Below are 17,546 nucleotides of genomic sequence, written 5' to 3'. Positions count from 1 at the left end.
TGTTTGGGGGCCTGCCAAGTAGAAGTGGCTTTCATCAATGACACAGCAGGGAAGGAAGGGAAATTTCCACATACCTGTTTTGAGAAGTTTTCCTTCACTTGGTCATTAGAATAGAACCCCATTAGTATTTGCCTGTCTTCTTCTGACCTTACAATTGCAGGAGCACTCAGGGTATACTGGTTGTGCGCATGTCTAGAGCAGGGGAACAAACATTCCACAAAGGCAGAGGAATGGGAAATAACCCCATTGACAACACTCACTCTCTCTCAACCATCCATCTGTGACAAGGGAGCAATCAGAACTGAGGAAGAAAACAACCAAACCCCAAACAGTCCTGCTTTGCTCTGGGCAGGGGGAAGCCTCCACCACACTCCAAAGGGAACCATTGTATGGCCAAGGACCTTCCAGCCAGAGAACTCCTACTTATTTACATGGTTAGACATCACATAAGCAAGCCCAGCACAAGGGCTGCATTATCCAACGTGGGTTTTGGAAGCAATTAACAGTAATAACACAAGCCTGCCTTAGTTATCAAATGATACAGTTGAGGAGTCAAAATAAACCCAGGCCTGTCTCTGGCTTATCAGTTCAGCACTAGGATTTATCTTCAGAGAAAAAAAGCTCCCCAGCCTGTATCTAAGCATCAAGTATTTAAACATGCACAGAAGCTGTCTGGAACCATCTCAGCATTAAGCAGCTTTTACAGCTCTGAGATATTTGCTGAACTTTAAGGACACCAGTCTCTTCAGAATGATTACTTTCAAATGTTGCTGTAAATGAAAACCTGTTCCGAAAAGGTCAGGCCACTTCTGACTGATGCTCACTGACAGTCACAGCGTGGGCAAACACAAGGGAAATGCTTCAAATCAGCAGCCTGTCCAGAGTGGAAGCTGCTCCTGGTTGTTTGCTCTCACAGCCAGTCTCCCAGAGATACCAGGATGGGGCTTTGATACACTTGGCTCTTGTCTGTATGCAGGATAAAATGAAGGAATGCCAACATTCAAGCTCTCACTACAGCTACTGTTGTTCAGGGGTTTTTTAACCTTACAGTCCAGCTTGCCAGAGCTTTTCCTGCAAGTATGCAAAGAAAAGCATCTTCCTGAAAATGTCAGCCAATTGAGGGCACTGAAATCAGAAAATGGGGAGGAAGGAATAACAATATGACACATCCACTGAGAATTCCTGCCACAGCCTTCTATCAGCAGAGAGGGAAATGAAGGATGCTCAGTTTACATTGAAAAGATTTTGGGGAAGCGGTCTGCTGCAGAAAACTAAGATCAAAAGTCATCAAAGAGAAGGAAAACACCAAAAACTTAAGAGATTTTTGCCCCCACAATTAAGTTTTACATTCTTTAAAGATGCTCCAACAGTTACTTATAAGTGTCTCATAAGTACAATCAAATGTCCCCTACCCTGACCCTTTTAGTAGGTGCCATGCTGTACAGTAATTCCAATACAATTAGGATAAAAGGCCAGGTTCTCCACATGCCACCATCCTGCTTTGGGGCTGCGGGTTGGTTGTTGGTTTGGGGTTGTGGGTTCTTTTTAGGGAATCTAGGTTATCCTTATGGTCACCAGAGCAGAAGGAATTCATTTCTGTCCATTGTATTCCAGTAGAAACATTAACTGGACACTAGAGTTCAAAGGTATTGACTCTCCTGGGAGAGAATGCAGAGTTTTCCATGCTCTTGTTGCAGCAGAGTGAGATCTCACACACTTCCCAGTCCGGATCAACAGCATTCGAGAATTAACATGGCCACAAGCATGTCAGTGTTCTGTAAGCTCTGTATTCAGTTCCCTGCTGGAGACCAGGGAGTGGTGGATGAGCTCTAGCAGACTTCCCAGCAGCTGTTAAAGCTTTGCCACCCAGCTCAAGTCAGTCCCAGAGATCTGCTGGTTGTGGTGGCAGAAGGAAGGTGGAATGAAGGTTCAGGAGCCTCCCTTCTCTACACTGAATCTAAGCCTCAAACTCCTTTTCATTGGTAGCCTGCACTGAATGGGAGCAGCTGAGACACAAGCACACATTGTACTCTGCTGCCCCAGTTATGCTGTCAGCCAAGTTGCACAGAACAGCGTCTGCTGGCGGCAGAATGTCTTGAACTGCTTCAGCAGATCCTCTACCACGTACATTTGTGCACCAGAGCTTTAGCTAGCCCCAATCAGTCAGAATGGTTTTGCATATCTAGAGCAGTAGTGATTGCTCCTATAAAAGACATTGCTTCAAAGACAGCTTACACAGAACATAGAATTTAGAAGATAAAGGAAAAATGGGACTATGGTTCCAGCACTGCTGCTGTGTAATTCATACTTAACTGGGTGAACTGTTTTCATTTCAAAAGCAGAATCCTCTACATCCACTATTTGCTACTATGCTCAACCGGAAGCACTGGATCCAGAGTAACTCCCTCCACAAGTGTTTGTGAAGGCACATCACATTAATGAGGACAATGTTGAAGATGACACAGTGTGTGGAGTGATATGCAGTGATTGCACTATTCTAGCTGCCCCAGAACATGCCTACTGTCAGAAAAAGCCTAAGCATCCTTACACACCCAAAATACATGATTGTATATGTAAGACACTTAAACCACAGAGTATGGACACTGAACAACTTTACACATAAAAACGTTTTTCAAGCAGCATTATAGAAACCACCATGGCCAAATAATGCCCTAGACAGGGTCTGCTGCCCAACTAAAAGTCCTGTGGCAACAATTGTTTTGGTATCTATATGCTCATAAATGAACTTTACAAGCAAGATAAAATGGATTTGGTCTTTTATAACTTTCTTCTACACACAGCCTCAATAAGCCTCTATGCTTTTTAGTTTAAGCAGCAATAGTCTGGAAAAGAGAACTGTAGGTCCTCCTTTACTGGAAGCACAAACGGAGGACTGAAATTCTGGCCACAACTAATTGAAAGGACATCAGTGCTTTTAAATCTATTTCAAAACTCAAGTTCAACTCATGCTCCTTCAAAGGGTCATAAGCAGTTTGGCTTTCTTCTTTCAGAGCCTGGGAAAGCCAAGTGTACTGAAGGTTAACTACCACATTTCCAGTTATCTTTAACTATGCCTGCTAAGGATGAAAGAATGAGTAAAGACAGAAGCAAAGGCAAGCTCTCTTTTCCCATATGGAATGTCCTCAAATCAGAGGCCACTAATGTGCACTCTTCAAAGTGGCTCTGTTGTTAAGTGGAAGTCACATATCATTCTGGCAAGGAAGACATTTGCAACTCACCTTCCTGGAGGAGCTGTTGAAGCACACCCCACAGGCTTTGCAGCTCTGTTCCGAAGTGGTTGGAGATGGGTAGGAGCTGTATCCAGGGTTGGAATAGGCTTGGGCTCTGGCTCCCTGCTCTGGCTGGGGCTGCATCTCTTCAGGGGAGCCATCCAGACAAAACCAATTACAGCAGCTTGCCCACATAGTAACTGAAAGAGGGAAAGATTCACATTAGAAGGGACATGGGAAACAACCTGTCAGCTAAAGGGAGAGCAAAGCATAAAATGCCTGTTTGAATTTGCCACCATCAATTCACTTCTGACAGTGTGTTTGTAAGTTTTGATCTTTAACTTTCAAGCACATGCAAAAACCACACACCCAGTCCAGCATGGAAAGCCTTTGGTGAGAAAGGACAAATAAAGTTCAGGAATTATCACTGGAATTCCTTAGGGTTAAGAGATTACAGTGAAGATATGATCAATTTTATGTTCCAGTTGGCTGTATGAGACTATGATCCAGTTTGCTGTAACAGGCTGTGCCTACTCCACGTAAACCTCATATACTGACTTTGGTTTTTGCGCATTGGGAAAAGCAAGCAGAAGTTGTGTCTCATCCATTGTTTAAATAAGAACAGCAGCAAGATCATAGACAGTGTTCAGTTTTATTCTAAATTCTCTCCAGATTTACAGATGAAACCTAAAAGGATAAGAGACAAGGACAGTGGAGCCGCTGATTTAATATATGCCAGTTCTCAACTGAATCTGCAGCATTACAAGGCTAAACCATCAGACAGCAAGTAAATGTCAGTAACATAAGAAAATCAAACACCAGCTTCTGGTAACATACTTGGGAAAACAATTGCATTTGAGATGGAATCACTTGGGGGTTTATTGCAAGTCAAATAATGAGAGAGAGACAGAAAGATACACACTTACCTAACCCTACCAGTCCAGTGCAAAGTGCAGTTCTGTAGTGTTGGAAGACCACCCATGCAGCAGTATTCCAGAAATACACCGCTGCAAACTTGCTTTTGGGAGTTTACAAAGAAATCAGAATGCATCTGGGCATTCAGTTTCTAGAGCATACCCCATGTGTCATCACTTACTGGTAAAGAGAATACAAACCGCCTCCTCTGCGTTTCTGTATTCACACTGCTGTTCCTGGACCACGTTTCTTTTATGTCTTGAAAATGAGCTCCACCACTGATAGCGTTCAGCAACTGCTTCATTTTATAAACTTCTGGAAATGAAACATCTCTCAGCTACACAGCCAATTCATTTCTTTCCCCTCACTAAGTATTGCCACTGTAAAACTCCAGCTTCCTAAGGGATTGGGGCTGGTATGAGTCCTAAAGGTTATTTGATATAATATAGCAACATACTGTTCTGTTGGTTTCTCCTTTTTAAGCTGTGTTAAGTCTTTTGGGTTGATGGAGTTGAATTGGGAAGGTTTTGCAGTTTGGTGCTGTTCCAGTGTCTGTAGCTTTAGTGGCATCTTTAATCCTTTCAAAATGCAGCTGAATTTGGCTCGTCAAAGTTGCTGCTGTCATGGGAGTGGACATATGCCTTTGAAAGCCCACAATGGTGAGCTTACCAATGAAGTCTACCCTGCAGGCTCAGCACATTTTAATGTTGAAGTGAAACTCTACAGATTCATGACACGAAAAACAATTCTTCGTGTAACTGATGAGCGCAGTGCTGCAGTATAATCTGCACTTAGACTGGCAACTAGAGCTTAATACGTGGAGAGAAGCGTTCCATGAACAGAAATAACCTCTCATGCATTTGCTTTCACTCTGCACTGCCATCAAAACACGTACTTTAGATATCATACAGAAAAGAATGACTCCTTTTCCTTCTGCACATTCATTTTCAAGCTGTCGCTCCCCACTCAGAACTTAATATGCCCTTTCTATTGCAGAGATCCTGAATTTCTATTTAAAACTATGCTGTTTGGAGGTTTAATTTGTTCCTAGGAATTGCAAATCTAAACAACATGAAAGCTGCACAGTCAAGTATTCCCAGCCTCCCCAGCAGTGGAAAACTGCATCCACAGTGAAGTTGCCTTCCTGTTTCAAGGACCCCTACAAACTGAAGACCACCCACGATAACAGAATACGTAAATGCTGCTGCCTGCCTCTAAAACTTTGTTTTCCTAAAAAAAAGACAGCCCAGTAATTCACTCTGGAACATTGCAACATGACAAACATTGGGAAGAAAAACACAAGGGAGCACACAGACCAGGATAAAAGAAGACAGAGCTCAGCATTCAGATGGAGTTGTAGTTTTGTGTAATTGCCAGGAAACGAAAAGGTTGACAAAAGGCTCAGAGGTTGCTTTAGAAGAACCTTAATCCTGCTCAGCTACAAAGGCATGGAAGGAAAATGTCCATAAATAAACAACGAATAACCAGGCCTGGCCTCTGCTCTGTAATGTTTTCCCAAAGGTATCTCCCATCTTTAAGAGAAAGGAGCACGTGGAAACATGAACAGCCATTCATACAACTCAGGCATGCCACCTCAGCCTGTGCCTGGGTGCATCACTTCTGGTTATTTGAGGACCTCTGCATACAGATGTACGTTTCAGTTAGGGAAATGCAGCACTTACACTGACAAAGATGCTCCACTGACAACTGCCTTGTGCTGACACTGACAGCCACACAGAAGCAAAGAGCTCTCGCTTCTCCAGCAGCAGCTCAGGATGGTGGGTTCCTGCTGAGCACATCCTTTGCGCTGGGAGCAGGCATCCCACACTCCTTTTGTGCCACCACCAGCTCCTACACAAAGTGGGAATCTCCTCCAGGCACATGGAAGGGTACCTGCCAGCCAAGGTGAGTGACCATCATCTCTCACCATGGCACACACTGTGCCCCAGCTTAGACTAGAAAGAAAGCTCATATACATACCTCTGCCTATACACGGCCATTGTGCTCTGCCTTTGATTTTGTAGGTATCTGCTACCGTCCCCTAAATCCCAGGAGACTATAATGGCTGAAAAGCAACAATTACACACTGACACCAGCACAACATGCAGTAGATGCTACATGGGAACTTAAAATGCTGCCACCAGATCAGCAAAGCTTTGCTAACTGCCAGCTATGCTACTAAGCAGGTACAGCTGAGGCTTAAGATGCTAAAACATCTCTGTATCTACCTGCACTGCAGCTGCACTAAGACAACAAGAAGAAATGCAGGCAAGATTCAGCAGCTGCTTCAAGAGCAATTCTGTACAGAATCAGTTTTAGATCTGAGGAAATAAGCACTGGTAGGGTGGAATTTCCTAGACATCTCTACAATGTTTGCTATGGCCTAATTATTCCCTTATTTATTTTGTTACCCATTCAGAGCTATGTGGGCAGCACCGTCCAGAAGTTGATAACTGCTGTAAGCAATGCTTTGACAGATGGGTGGTTGTTGTTACAGATGCAGCAGAGTTTGAGCATCATGAGAAAGCACCTCCCTGTGTAAAGCCTGTCAGTCTTTTGCAGATGAACAGAGCCAGGAGCTCCATAATCACGCTGAAGTGACAAATAAATGCCCAGCCAAAACAGTTTATCAGCAGAAAGAGCTACTTCTTTGTTGTGCTCCAAGAGTTACCTGACTATTACTAACATGTTGGTTTGGAAAAGTTAACACCACCAGAGACTTCAGGAATTCTCAAGCAACTTCCTGAATAAAAGATGTTGACTTAGTGGTACGACTTAATGTTACAGGCATCACTGGTATCAGAAGTCTTCATTATTCTTGGATATCCTGCTCATACTGGCCAACAGGAGCCACAGAAAATCACTGTCCTAACTCTGGAGCTGAACATGGGTTTGGGAAGCTGAAAGCTCTATGGCAGGCACTCAGTAGATAATTTCTGGCAGCCAAAGAGTACCTGCCCTAAATCATAACTGCATGTTGTGCTTGGAGCATCTGCAAGAGCGAAGGGAGAAGGAGCTTCACCAAGGGTAGAGACAGGAGATCAAACACATCCACCCACATGGCAATCATCACACTGGGCTGGGGTTGGAGAAGCAAGACCGTTTTATCTTCTTACTGAGTCTCTTTAAGGAAAAGCCAGAAGAAATCCCATAAATACTTGACAAGGCCGGGAGCTGCTTGCCACAGTCTGTGGGCAAAGCAGTGCTAGCTCTCTATCATGCTCTGCTGCACTGCCTTTTTCCCCTTTATTTCCAGTAAGAAGCTTTGAATGCCATGACTCCCTCACTGATTTTAACAGAAGAGTGAAATTCATCTTACCACCCATTTATTACCATCTATACATCACCAAGAGCTTTGTATCCATTTGCAAGTATGATTTCATTCCGCAGGAAATACCAGTGATATCAAAGTTTTCCTGTTGAAGATGCTGTTCATAATGCAAGCTGGGAGTTTTAGACTTTCCATCTCCACTTTAAAAAGTCTTTGAACTCAGGTTCTCACTGCCTATGCAATATACAGTGAGAATAGCTGGAGTACCAAAGATTACTATCTACATACAGGATTTATTACACATGCTTTGTGCATTTCTATCAAAGGGAAGGCTTTGGCTCTATAGGAAAACTGTGGCTTATGTTTGGAAATAAAATTTCCCTTTATTTTCCCAAGAGTACAAACAATCAGGGAGTACAGCAAGCAACAGAACATCTCTCAATCACGGAGCTTCCAGCTCTGCCTAATAATACTCTCAAGGACTGGGTCTGGCTTCTTTTCATGACTGCTCAGGAATTTGGGGGCTGGAATGCAGTAGCACCAACAAGACACTTGAGTTAAGGGATCAAAAGGAACTGAGCTCCCACAGGCAGCTGGTTTTGCTTCTACATGAGGACAAGCCACAGCAACAAGTTCTCCTCCTCCTGAGAGGCCTTCTGGAACACCAGGGCTGATGACCCTTGAGGCAAATGGAGAAGGGTGCCAAAAAGGGAGGGAGATGCAAGACAAACAGCAGCTGTGCTAGGGCATGCTCCCCTACAATAATACTTGCTCATTAGCTCTATCAGCTGCCCTTGCACCTCCTAGTTTGGAGGAAGACTGTTCACCACAAGGAGCTTCTTTTCTATTAGCTCCCTGAACCATCACACTGCTCTTTCCATATCATGCCACTGGCCATCCTCTTTGACTACCTCCTTCTTACGTTTCAGAACGCCCCAATGATCCCAAACTGTCTTCTCCTTTTTCTCAGCAGCTTCCAGATTACTGCAGAATGTCTCGGTCTTCTCTCTTTCGTCAAACACCAGGCAACTGCCAACCTGCAGACTGCAGGGAGGTCTGTGTGCTTCAAATGCAGATGCTACACAACAGCCCATATCCAACCTGTTACCCACTGCGTGGCCTCCACAACAGCAAAACCACGGTCACTGGTAAGACACAACTTTCAAGGCAATACACTAAGGCTGGGATGAACACTCTTCACCAAAGCAGCAGTTTCTGCCATTTCTAGTAGCTAGAAGATCACTGAAATCTGTTCAGGAAGGCAGCAAAGGGCAGTGTGGCTTTAAAATACTTTTTGTCTTGCAAAAGCACATCTTAAATTATTGTTTTGCTATTATTAATGCATGTTGCATCCCTGCAAAGTTAATCAGATCAGACTTCCACTAATGCTGTTTTGAAATGGCTAAAGTATGAGTTAACCATCTTGGTGCCTCATTAATAGCACAAATGAGCGTAAATGCTCATTGCTCCAATTTACTTCTTTATTTATCAGTAAACCTGCACTGATAAGAAATGCCTTGCTAAAATTAGTTTCACTAATAACCTACTACTTCCAATTTGTAATCACAGCTTGTTTGGTCAGAAATTAGTATTTACTCAATAACAGGGCTATAATCTGCTCAAATGACATCTACGCATGCAGCATTATTTTTATCAGCCCATGTCACAGGCACACAGACCTGAGTTATGATAAATGGGAGCAACCATATGTCGGGACAGGTGGAAGTCAACAAATGAGCCACTTGTAAGAGGCGAGGGGAAGGAGGCAGGTTGCCAGTCTGAGCAGGACATTGGCACAGGTGACGTGTGAACCAGTCCAAAGCATGAGAATATGATGAGCAGGAATGAGCCGTGGCTGTTACAAAGCACATAAACCTCATTTGCTGTACTGAGCACATAAGGATTTTATCTAAGGATAGAAAAAACAATGTGTTTATGAGTAAAGGTACCAGTTCACATGTGCCTAAAGTGACAGCATGCACAGACTGAAAACAGTAAGCGAATAAATATCAGCACTGTATCACAGCTGGAAACATGAGTGAACAGGGGGGGAAAGAGAGATTGAAATTTTCCTTTGGAGGGAGGAGACATTTTGCCACTTTGTTTTGTGCCTTTGAGACATTTCATGTCTCTCACCATCTAAGTATGCAATACCAGTAATCTTTACAAAGACAAACACATGATTGCTCACCAGTCTGATCAGCAACTTGGATGCCAGTCTAAAGATTTTCAGGCGAGAAACTGGCCAGCTATGCAGGCAGAGGACAGGGCATCCGGGTAACCTGCACTGAGCTTAGTGAGAACCAGGTATCCAGGTTAGCTTCTGTGGCTTCTGAGCATCCAAAAGTGCCTATGCTATCAGGCACATCAGGGCGAGCAGCTGCACTTGAATAGCATCTCCAAGCTCACATCCACTGGCTCTTTCCAATGGACAGAGGAGGCTGACACGCATCCCATGCCCATACACTTAGACCTTCCCCGTTGCATGAAGATACTACGTGGCTCATAGTTCAGCTTGTGCCTTCCTGTAATCCATCTTCAGACCCTTTTTAACAGCATTATGTAGTTGCATCTGTGCTTCTCCACCTCAGAGATGCCTTCAAAAGCCTCTACATGCAGGCGCCAGGCATCCCAGAAGCCAGGAGCCGCAGTACATCCCAACACATCCAGATCCAGGAGCGTGGCACACAGCTGGATTCAGCAGTGTGTGCTGACGAGGTGCGCTGCTCCTCCAATCGTGCGAGCCCAAAGGGGAGAGCATTTGGCTGCACACCAGCATTTTAATCAAGGAAGTGACATCCATTTCCCACAGAGCAGAAAGTAAACAGCGTGGTCCGCTGGGGCAGGGTGCAAAGCAGCGCAGGGAAAAGCTGGAATGGGGCCACAGCAGTTCAGCCACACACAACTTCACTGAACTGCTCTCGCCTTAAATCACTGCTGATTCCAAGAGGAGTATCAAAAGTAACTTCAGTTATGTGGTACAGAGGAAACGATCATGTAGACAAAGATCCTTTTCTATTGCTAGAACCTGGTTGACATTGGAGTAAATCATTTACAAGGTGAGCCTTTAGAAAATGTGCTTAACTGAGAGGAAAATTAAGAACTGGAGTTCTTGAATACATGGGAAAAAAAATACAGTGGGTATTCCAGAACACTCTGCAGCTCTATCAGTGTTTATCAGCACACTGTTACAGTCATTTGCAAGCTTAGTCACAGCAACGCTTGCTGATGTTGTGTTTGTTGGAAGGTTTACACGCAGATCTTCAGTGAACTCACCTTTCCCCATCAGCAAATCCCACCAATGTTACAAGCACAAAGGATCTAAACTTCAACCCTTCTTTGAAACCAGAGAGCTGCAGTTTTCATTGTAAATCGGAGACAGTGGTCTCACAAAGCAGTGTGATTATAGAGTATTGGATGGGAAGCTCATTCCAAAGGCAGAGACCCCTTAATTCGACCCCCAGCCTCACACCTGAACTCAATACTCACCCACCTTCTCCTCTGTAGCACAGTAAAACCAAATGATTTTCCCCAATATCAACAAGAGAAGCTTGGAAATTCTTGTTTCAAACAGAGCTGGGCACCTGGCATATGCATTAGCTCAATATAAACAGTTTGGTTTCACCCCAAATTACACTTTATATATTGAGAAATATTTAGATATAACATTCTTCTGGCTATTAACTGTAATGAGGTCTGCAGGCATAGACAGAAATTCAACAACAGCCTTTTTCTTTTGCAAGTCAGCGATATTCTTCCAGCAAGTTAACCCAAACCAAAACATGGTTAATGAAATCAGGTGACCGGGTTTAGAAAATGATTCCTCTTACCCAGTCTCCCTTAATTCCTTATTCCCATGCCTCTTCCCAAATAATACGCTCTGACAGCAGACAGACAGACTATCATAGAACCACAGAATGGTTTGGATTGGAAGGGACCTTAAAGCTTACCCAGTTCCAACCCCCTGCCACGGGCAGGGACACCTTCCACTAAAAGCAGCTTGCTCCAAGCCCCTGTGTCCAACCTGGCCTTGAGCACTGCCAGGGATGGGGCAGCCACAGCTTCTCTGGGCACCCTGTGCCAGCGCCTCAGCACCCTCACAGGGAAGAGCTTCTTTCCAATAGTAACTTAAATCTACCCTCTTTCAGCTTAAAGCAATCCCCCCTTTTCCTGTCACTATCTCCCTTCCACTCTCTTGCTATGCTGAAAAGCAATTTAAAATCCCAGTGCATTCTTTTGCACTAGTGAGCTGCTCATCAGCTAGACAAAAATTACGTCAGGTGTAATACAGACCATGAACCAAGACAGAAAAAAGAAATCTCTGTAAAAATAAGATTCCAGAGTGTTCCATTTTATTACTATTCCTACCCTCCTAGCATCCTGTATGGGGGTGTGCGTGTCCCTGTCCCTCATCCTACACACTGAAGTGGCAGCTCTCTGTCAATACTTTAGCAATGACCGATGCAGGAACCCTGGACTATCACTGTCCATTTCAATCCTTCCTTTCCATTATGGGGAAAAAGGTCAATGCTGGCTTGCACCCAGAATTTCTTTCCCTGTGCAGTCACACCATCACAAGCCTCGCTGGGATTTACTTTCAGCCAGATTGCTTTTTCAAGCGGTAGGTAGCTGCTAAAATTATCATTTGATACATAGCAATAAAATGCTAAATTAAAACCTGAAAATTAAATCAGAATTTAAATAACATGTTGCTTCCTTAACGAGCTCTACTCGAGGGAGGCCGCCACTCCATCCTCTCCAGACTTCATCTCAAACCCCACCTAGAACATCCTACTGTGACAGCCACGTGGCAATAGCTGGGGGAGGTTAGCTGGATCCGTGCCCACCTGAAAGCCAGAAATGGTCTCCAAAGGTTCAACATAAGCTTTTCAGTGAGTCCTCCTCCTCGTAATGATACAAATGCCTCACTTTCTCTGCAAGTTCTACGTTGCCCAATGTATTTTATACATTATACATTGCTCAAAGTGAGTTTCTGCTCTGCTGCAAAGAGCTGCCATGAAGTAAATCACTTCAGCATTCAGATATTACAAACAAGCAGGAGCAGTTCCACAATTCCAGCAGGGACATCAAGGAACAGCTTTGAATTGCCTCAGCTTTCACCATGGAAGAAGGTAACCACTGTCAGATGGCTTTAATGATACTTTTCCCCTAAATAAGAGGAATGCAGGGAGCTGGAGAGAAAAGGTGAGGAGAAAGGATGTCAATTTGACATCACATCACTAGAGTTCCCATTTCAGATAAAAAGGAATCAAGATATTTCCATTTAAATCCTTGGCCCAAGAGGCCTATGAGACAGCTGCACATCTTGTTTCATTGTGACAGAAGGTTTCTCTCCAACTGGAAAACTTACATATTCAACAGCTCATCTTTGGAACGAAGCACAAGCATATGGGGCAGGTGAATGGAGGAGAAAGAGGCATTATCCCAGATACAGCTCCTCAAGCCTATAAAAACCCTTACCCCCAATCTACAGGGACTCAGGAAAACAGGAGGCATCTCAACACAGATTGCAGCAACGGGCACAGAAACTCCCTATCCCACCTGGTGTACAAGGATTCAGGGAGATGAAGCACTCTAAAGCATTTATTCCTAAAATAGAGGCAGTTCTAAATACAATCTTCAGTCTTGCAGTGTTACTCATCCAACAGCTGAGCTTGGGTTGGAGGTGGTACAGCATCAGTCAGAACCGCGTTCAGTTTGGATGCAATTGGGACTGCAGTTGGCACTAATGCTTTAAAGCTATCACTGTGTCTCAGACACCCAGAATTGAGTGTTTGCTGATAAGCTACACCACCAGTTGGAAATCCCATAAACTACTTCTTACGCCAAGCTTCAGGTTTATTTTTAAACAGTAAATTTCTACTTTTCCTTTTGCCTTCTATTTTCCCCCAGAAATCAAAGACAGCCTCAAAATTCCTCACAGACAAAGCCTGCTTCCCGCCCCCCCCCCCCCATTTCAGGAGGTAATCTAAAATTCAACCTAAACCCCATGGAATTCATGCACATGGGGAAGTGCACGTGCAGCAAAATTGCACACCACAAGGATGTGTGCAGACTGGTAGGCAACCTCTAACCTATTTAACTGCAGCCTGAAAAAAGGGTGTTTTTATTTGGCTAGATTGAAAAAAGATCTGAATGTATATAATTGAGGCACATCATAACAAGTACAAACACTGCAGACTCATTTCCTAGCTATGCCGATTCCAAATTAATCTGAATTCAAATCCAAACTAGGTGCTGAAATAGAATCAAATGCAACTGCATATCATCTCCTTTGGTAGGCATGTACAAAGACCAGCAGATACATCACATCGAAACAGTGTGGAAAGCTCTACTCTCCCAGACCACAGAAATACTCAGGGGTTTGTCAGCAGCTAAAGAAAGGTCTGGGATACTGAGTACAGCACTGAAAAGCAACAAACCTGAATACCAGTTTTGTTACTGAGACAAGAAAAGATATGAGAATAAAGAAGTCTGTTCATTTATGGCTTAATCACCTCATCTGAGGATGAGGAAAAATACCCCATCCTCGTTTGAGGTAAGTTGGTACAGGTGGAACTTTGAGAGACACTTTGAAGTTGCACTCTTAAACCATTTCCATAAATATTAACTATTACTTTTATGCCAATCTCCATTTAGCACAAAAGCATTTGAAATTCAAAATCACTTGCAAGCAGCCCTAGAAAAGAGCTGGAAAACCGAGGGAAAGTTCAAGCTTTGCCTTCTAGTGTCTGTCAGTAGGACTGGCATGAACTCCTTACAACATTCATAGGTTATGTTGTGGAAAAGTTCATTTCCAACCATCTACAGCGGTTGTTTCTAGGGAACAACGACTCTGAATTGATGGTTTTACCCCCACCTATGTTCAGTTGCCATGCCTCTTCTTCCAGCCTCAATCTCTACCGAACTTTAAGGACTAGTAAACCCAAGCCAAGGCAGGCTGGAATTTGGGCTGGGAATTTAAAGAGGGACATGAACAAACCCAACAGCCATCTTGTCCCAGATTTTTGGCTACTGAGTTGAATGGTAAGATCCCGAGGAGATTCTGCAGGAGCTCACACAGGAGCTTACCTACATCATCAGTACAAACTATACAAGTAAACATTTGTCTCTTGGAATGAAAACCATGACCTCCTACAAAGGTAGTTTTCCTCTATTGCCACATCTCTATACATATATTATGGCAGAATATTAGAATCCTTTGTCAAGCATTTTAAGCATGTGTGTGAATTGCCAACAGAGGCACAACAAGACATCACTGAAGGCGCAACTCACCTAAAACTGCTGCAGTTTATGGTGATCAAAGCAGAAAGTCAGGATTGATGAACATGCGGTCACTGTTGGAGCCAACCTGTACAAAACAGTTATTTTTTAGAGACTGAGAAGATACCGGGTAATGAAAGCTTCAAACCGCCCTTAAGGACCCACATCTTCTGGATTCCCCACCTTTGTCATGAAGAGGAAATTTCCCATATATGGCCCACACCAACAAGCAGACCAGGGTCACATTTCAGTTCACCGCTGTTGGCAAGCCCAAGCATTCAGACATGGTGAGTCAGAAATCATTGGGATTTGTAAACCAATAAATCTGTTTCATTTGGGGTGGTTTTAATTTGCTTGGGTTTGCTGATTGTTTTCTCTCAATGTCTGCCATACAGCAGCATCATCACCTTCTCATTTTGCTTCTCTGTATCTGGAAGGAGCACTTCTTTCCCTTTGGGTTTGTCTGCTTTGTAAGACGACAGATGAGATCTTTGTATTAGATTAAATCCTGGTGTTGAGGCATTAAGACAAAATTCCTACCAACTATCATGGAAGCTGGGAACAGACACTCTGCTGTCTTGTCCTTTAATAACAAAGAACACTCATTTTTTAAATAAAACCTCAAAACCTTTGGGATCTGTTCTTAGATCCCAAACAAGTAACTGCTTATCTGGCCTTCCAGCACAAGCAGACATGAGTTCTGCTGCTGAGAAGCTCCCTGTGACACAATCTTTTCCACCATTAACATCAACATGAACTTGCTTCCATTCTGAGCTCTGCTTTTCTCAGTTCAATAGGTCAGCAGCAACTGCCCCAGGTTTGATTACACACACACATGCAATCACATACCAGTTATTGCTATTAATAAGAAAACAAAAAGACCTCAAGTTCACCAGAATCCATTGGGTAATTAATTTCAGATTAGTAATGGGATAAATAACGTGGCACAGCTGAGACTGAGGATTTTTGGTTTCAGTTTCTAGCTCTGCTACAGATGCCTTGTGCATCCAGCCAATTCAATTCTCTGTACCCCAGTTTTCCACCCGTAAAATACAGATAATACCTCATCAGGGAATGGAACTGGGTTACTATTTCCTTTCTTCAAAGCAGTACTGTAATCATAATGGTATTAAATACTTTCAGAGAGCTATCACAGCTCACATAAGTAAGTCACGTCAAACCTTCACAGTAAAGAACCTCCTTGCATGTTTGCAGAGCTTCCCGACATTTTAACATCACAAACCACATAGATGTATATAAATGAGGACAAGACAAGACGATTTTGAGGCCAACTTCAGGTTTCACACAAGTGCAAAAGACAATGCAAGTCCCATTAGGCTTTTTGTCCTTTTTTTGTTGGGCTTTGTTTGAACTCTTTAACCATTCACAGTGAAAGTTAAGGTAATGTGCTGAATAAAATGCTGCCCTGTACATTTGTTTTTACTTAATGAGGTATTTTAATGTTTTAAAGAAGTGCCCCTGCCAAATGTGGCCTTCTCAATAAAAAAGGCAATCTTGGTACCTGAGACAAGAATAAGGTCTGAAGGAGGCAGCACACTATCGCACTGCTGGTTAGAAAAGCATCTCGGATTTTAGATGTCAAGTCTTCAGTGGATGTTGTAAAAATGCCCTTCTTTCAAAGCTCAGAAGGTTCAGTGAGTATTTTTAGACTGTTTCCTCCATCATCAAGGATTGAAGCTGATCAGTCAAGCAGACAGTAACAGTTTACAGCCTTTTCCTCACATTTGCTTTGACTGGGGGAGTTTTTAGGAACTACTACCACATATCACGGATTTAGTTTCAAGCTTGCATCTGTTATTCCAGACAGAGCAAGGCCTGAACTTGCATTATAAAGAGCCACATCCAGAAGTAAAGGACCAAGCTTAGGCCTCCCTAACAATACCTTACCAAGTTACTTAGGTTTTGAGCAGCACGCCGATTGGAAAACACTGATGAAGAGACAGGCCTCGTTCCAAGAATGATCATCTTACTTCACTTAGACAAAGTAAAGCCTTTCATGAGCTCAGCTTGGGGTTGGCCTATGTTCTGTTGCATGAAAAGGCTTCATTATATGCAGTTGAGCATGTTTGAAAATGTGATCCAAATGGCATTTAACACAGCAAAAGGTGAACAAGATAAAAATGGTAAAACTGCATTAAATGTACTATATATTAGCTCTGAAATAGACACATTTGGAATACCCTGAAATAGGTTTTCACCCACAGAAGAGTTCAGAGATGGTATCAGCACCATTCATGACTATCAGATAAAGCTATTTGCAGGTTTGTCTCTGAAGGCAGATAACAAGAAATGCTGCAAGCACTTTGTTTTTAACTGCATTACTTTGCTAGATACAAGTAGTCATTTACTGGTGCTTTGAATTCCAATTGCATTCTCTAAGCACACTTTTGTCGGCACTGCAATGCACTCCTGAAGCTCCAGCAGCAAGCTGAGCAACATATTTCAACTCATTTCAGGAATTTCTTCCTTCCCGTAGGATGACACTCCTGATTTAGTTATTTCCATTGCACACTCTGTCTGTGATCTGTCTTCACATCAGAGAAGCAAGTAACAAGAAGTAAGAGTTAAAAATAACAACAGAAATAGAAAGAACAAGAAGTTTGTCAACAGGAAGGCTGAGGTTTGGGGCTTTTTAATCAAATACCTGCATTAACTCCCTCTCACTTCTGCGTAAGAGACAAGATCTAAACCGTCTCACCCAAAAGCCCTTTGCACAAAAGGATGCACAAGGACAGGCTCGATTTCACTAAGCCAACAAGGAAATGCACAATCACATTCAACAACTGATAAGCCTTTCAATCCGAGAAACATAAGGTAGGAATAAT

General features: G+C 43.2%; 1 protein-coding gene across 5 annotated transcripts in view; it reads right to left on the bottom strand.

Moving 5' to 3' along the window:
* RFFL (ring finger and FYVE like domain containing E3 ubiquitin protein ligase) overlaps window positions 1-17,546 on the bottom strand; it is a 31,109-nt gene that overhangs the window by 7,398 nt on the left and 6,165 nt on the right. For 3 of the 5 annotated variants that reach the window (XM_061355568.1, XM_061355571.1, XM_061355567.1), the window contains exons 2-3: window positions 14,713-14,788; window positions 3,240-3,430 (exon numbers count right to left, since the gene is read on the bottom strand). In XM_061355568.1, coding sequence (XP_061211552.1) covers window positions 3,240-3,425 — 186 coding nt within the window. In that variant the 5' untranslated portion in view covers window positions 3,426-3,430; window positions 14,713-14,788. Of the gene's footprint in view, window positions 1-3,239; window positions 3,431-9,607; window positions 9,964-14,712; window positions 14,789-17,546 lie in introns of those variants that run through there. The other 2 variants (XM_061355569.1, XM_061355570.1) reach the window with 2 other exon arrangements.

Source organism: Neopsephotus bourkii, unplaced genomic scaffold, assembly GCF_033783945.1.
Source record: "Neopsephotus bourkii isolate Nb327-2 ecotype Australia unplaced genomic scaffold, CSIRO-AGI_Nbou_v1 NB_804, whole genome shotgun sequence".
Taxonomy (NCBI): domain Eukaryota; kingdom Metazoa; phylum Chordata; class Aves; order Psittaciformes; family Psittacidae; genus Neopsephotus; species Neopsephotus bourkii.
The sequence above is the reverse complement of the archived record's forward strand: the minus strand, read 5'-3'. Positions and strand labels throughout refer to the sequence as shown.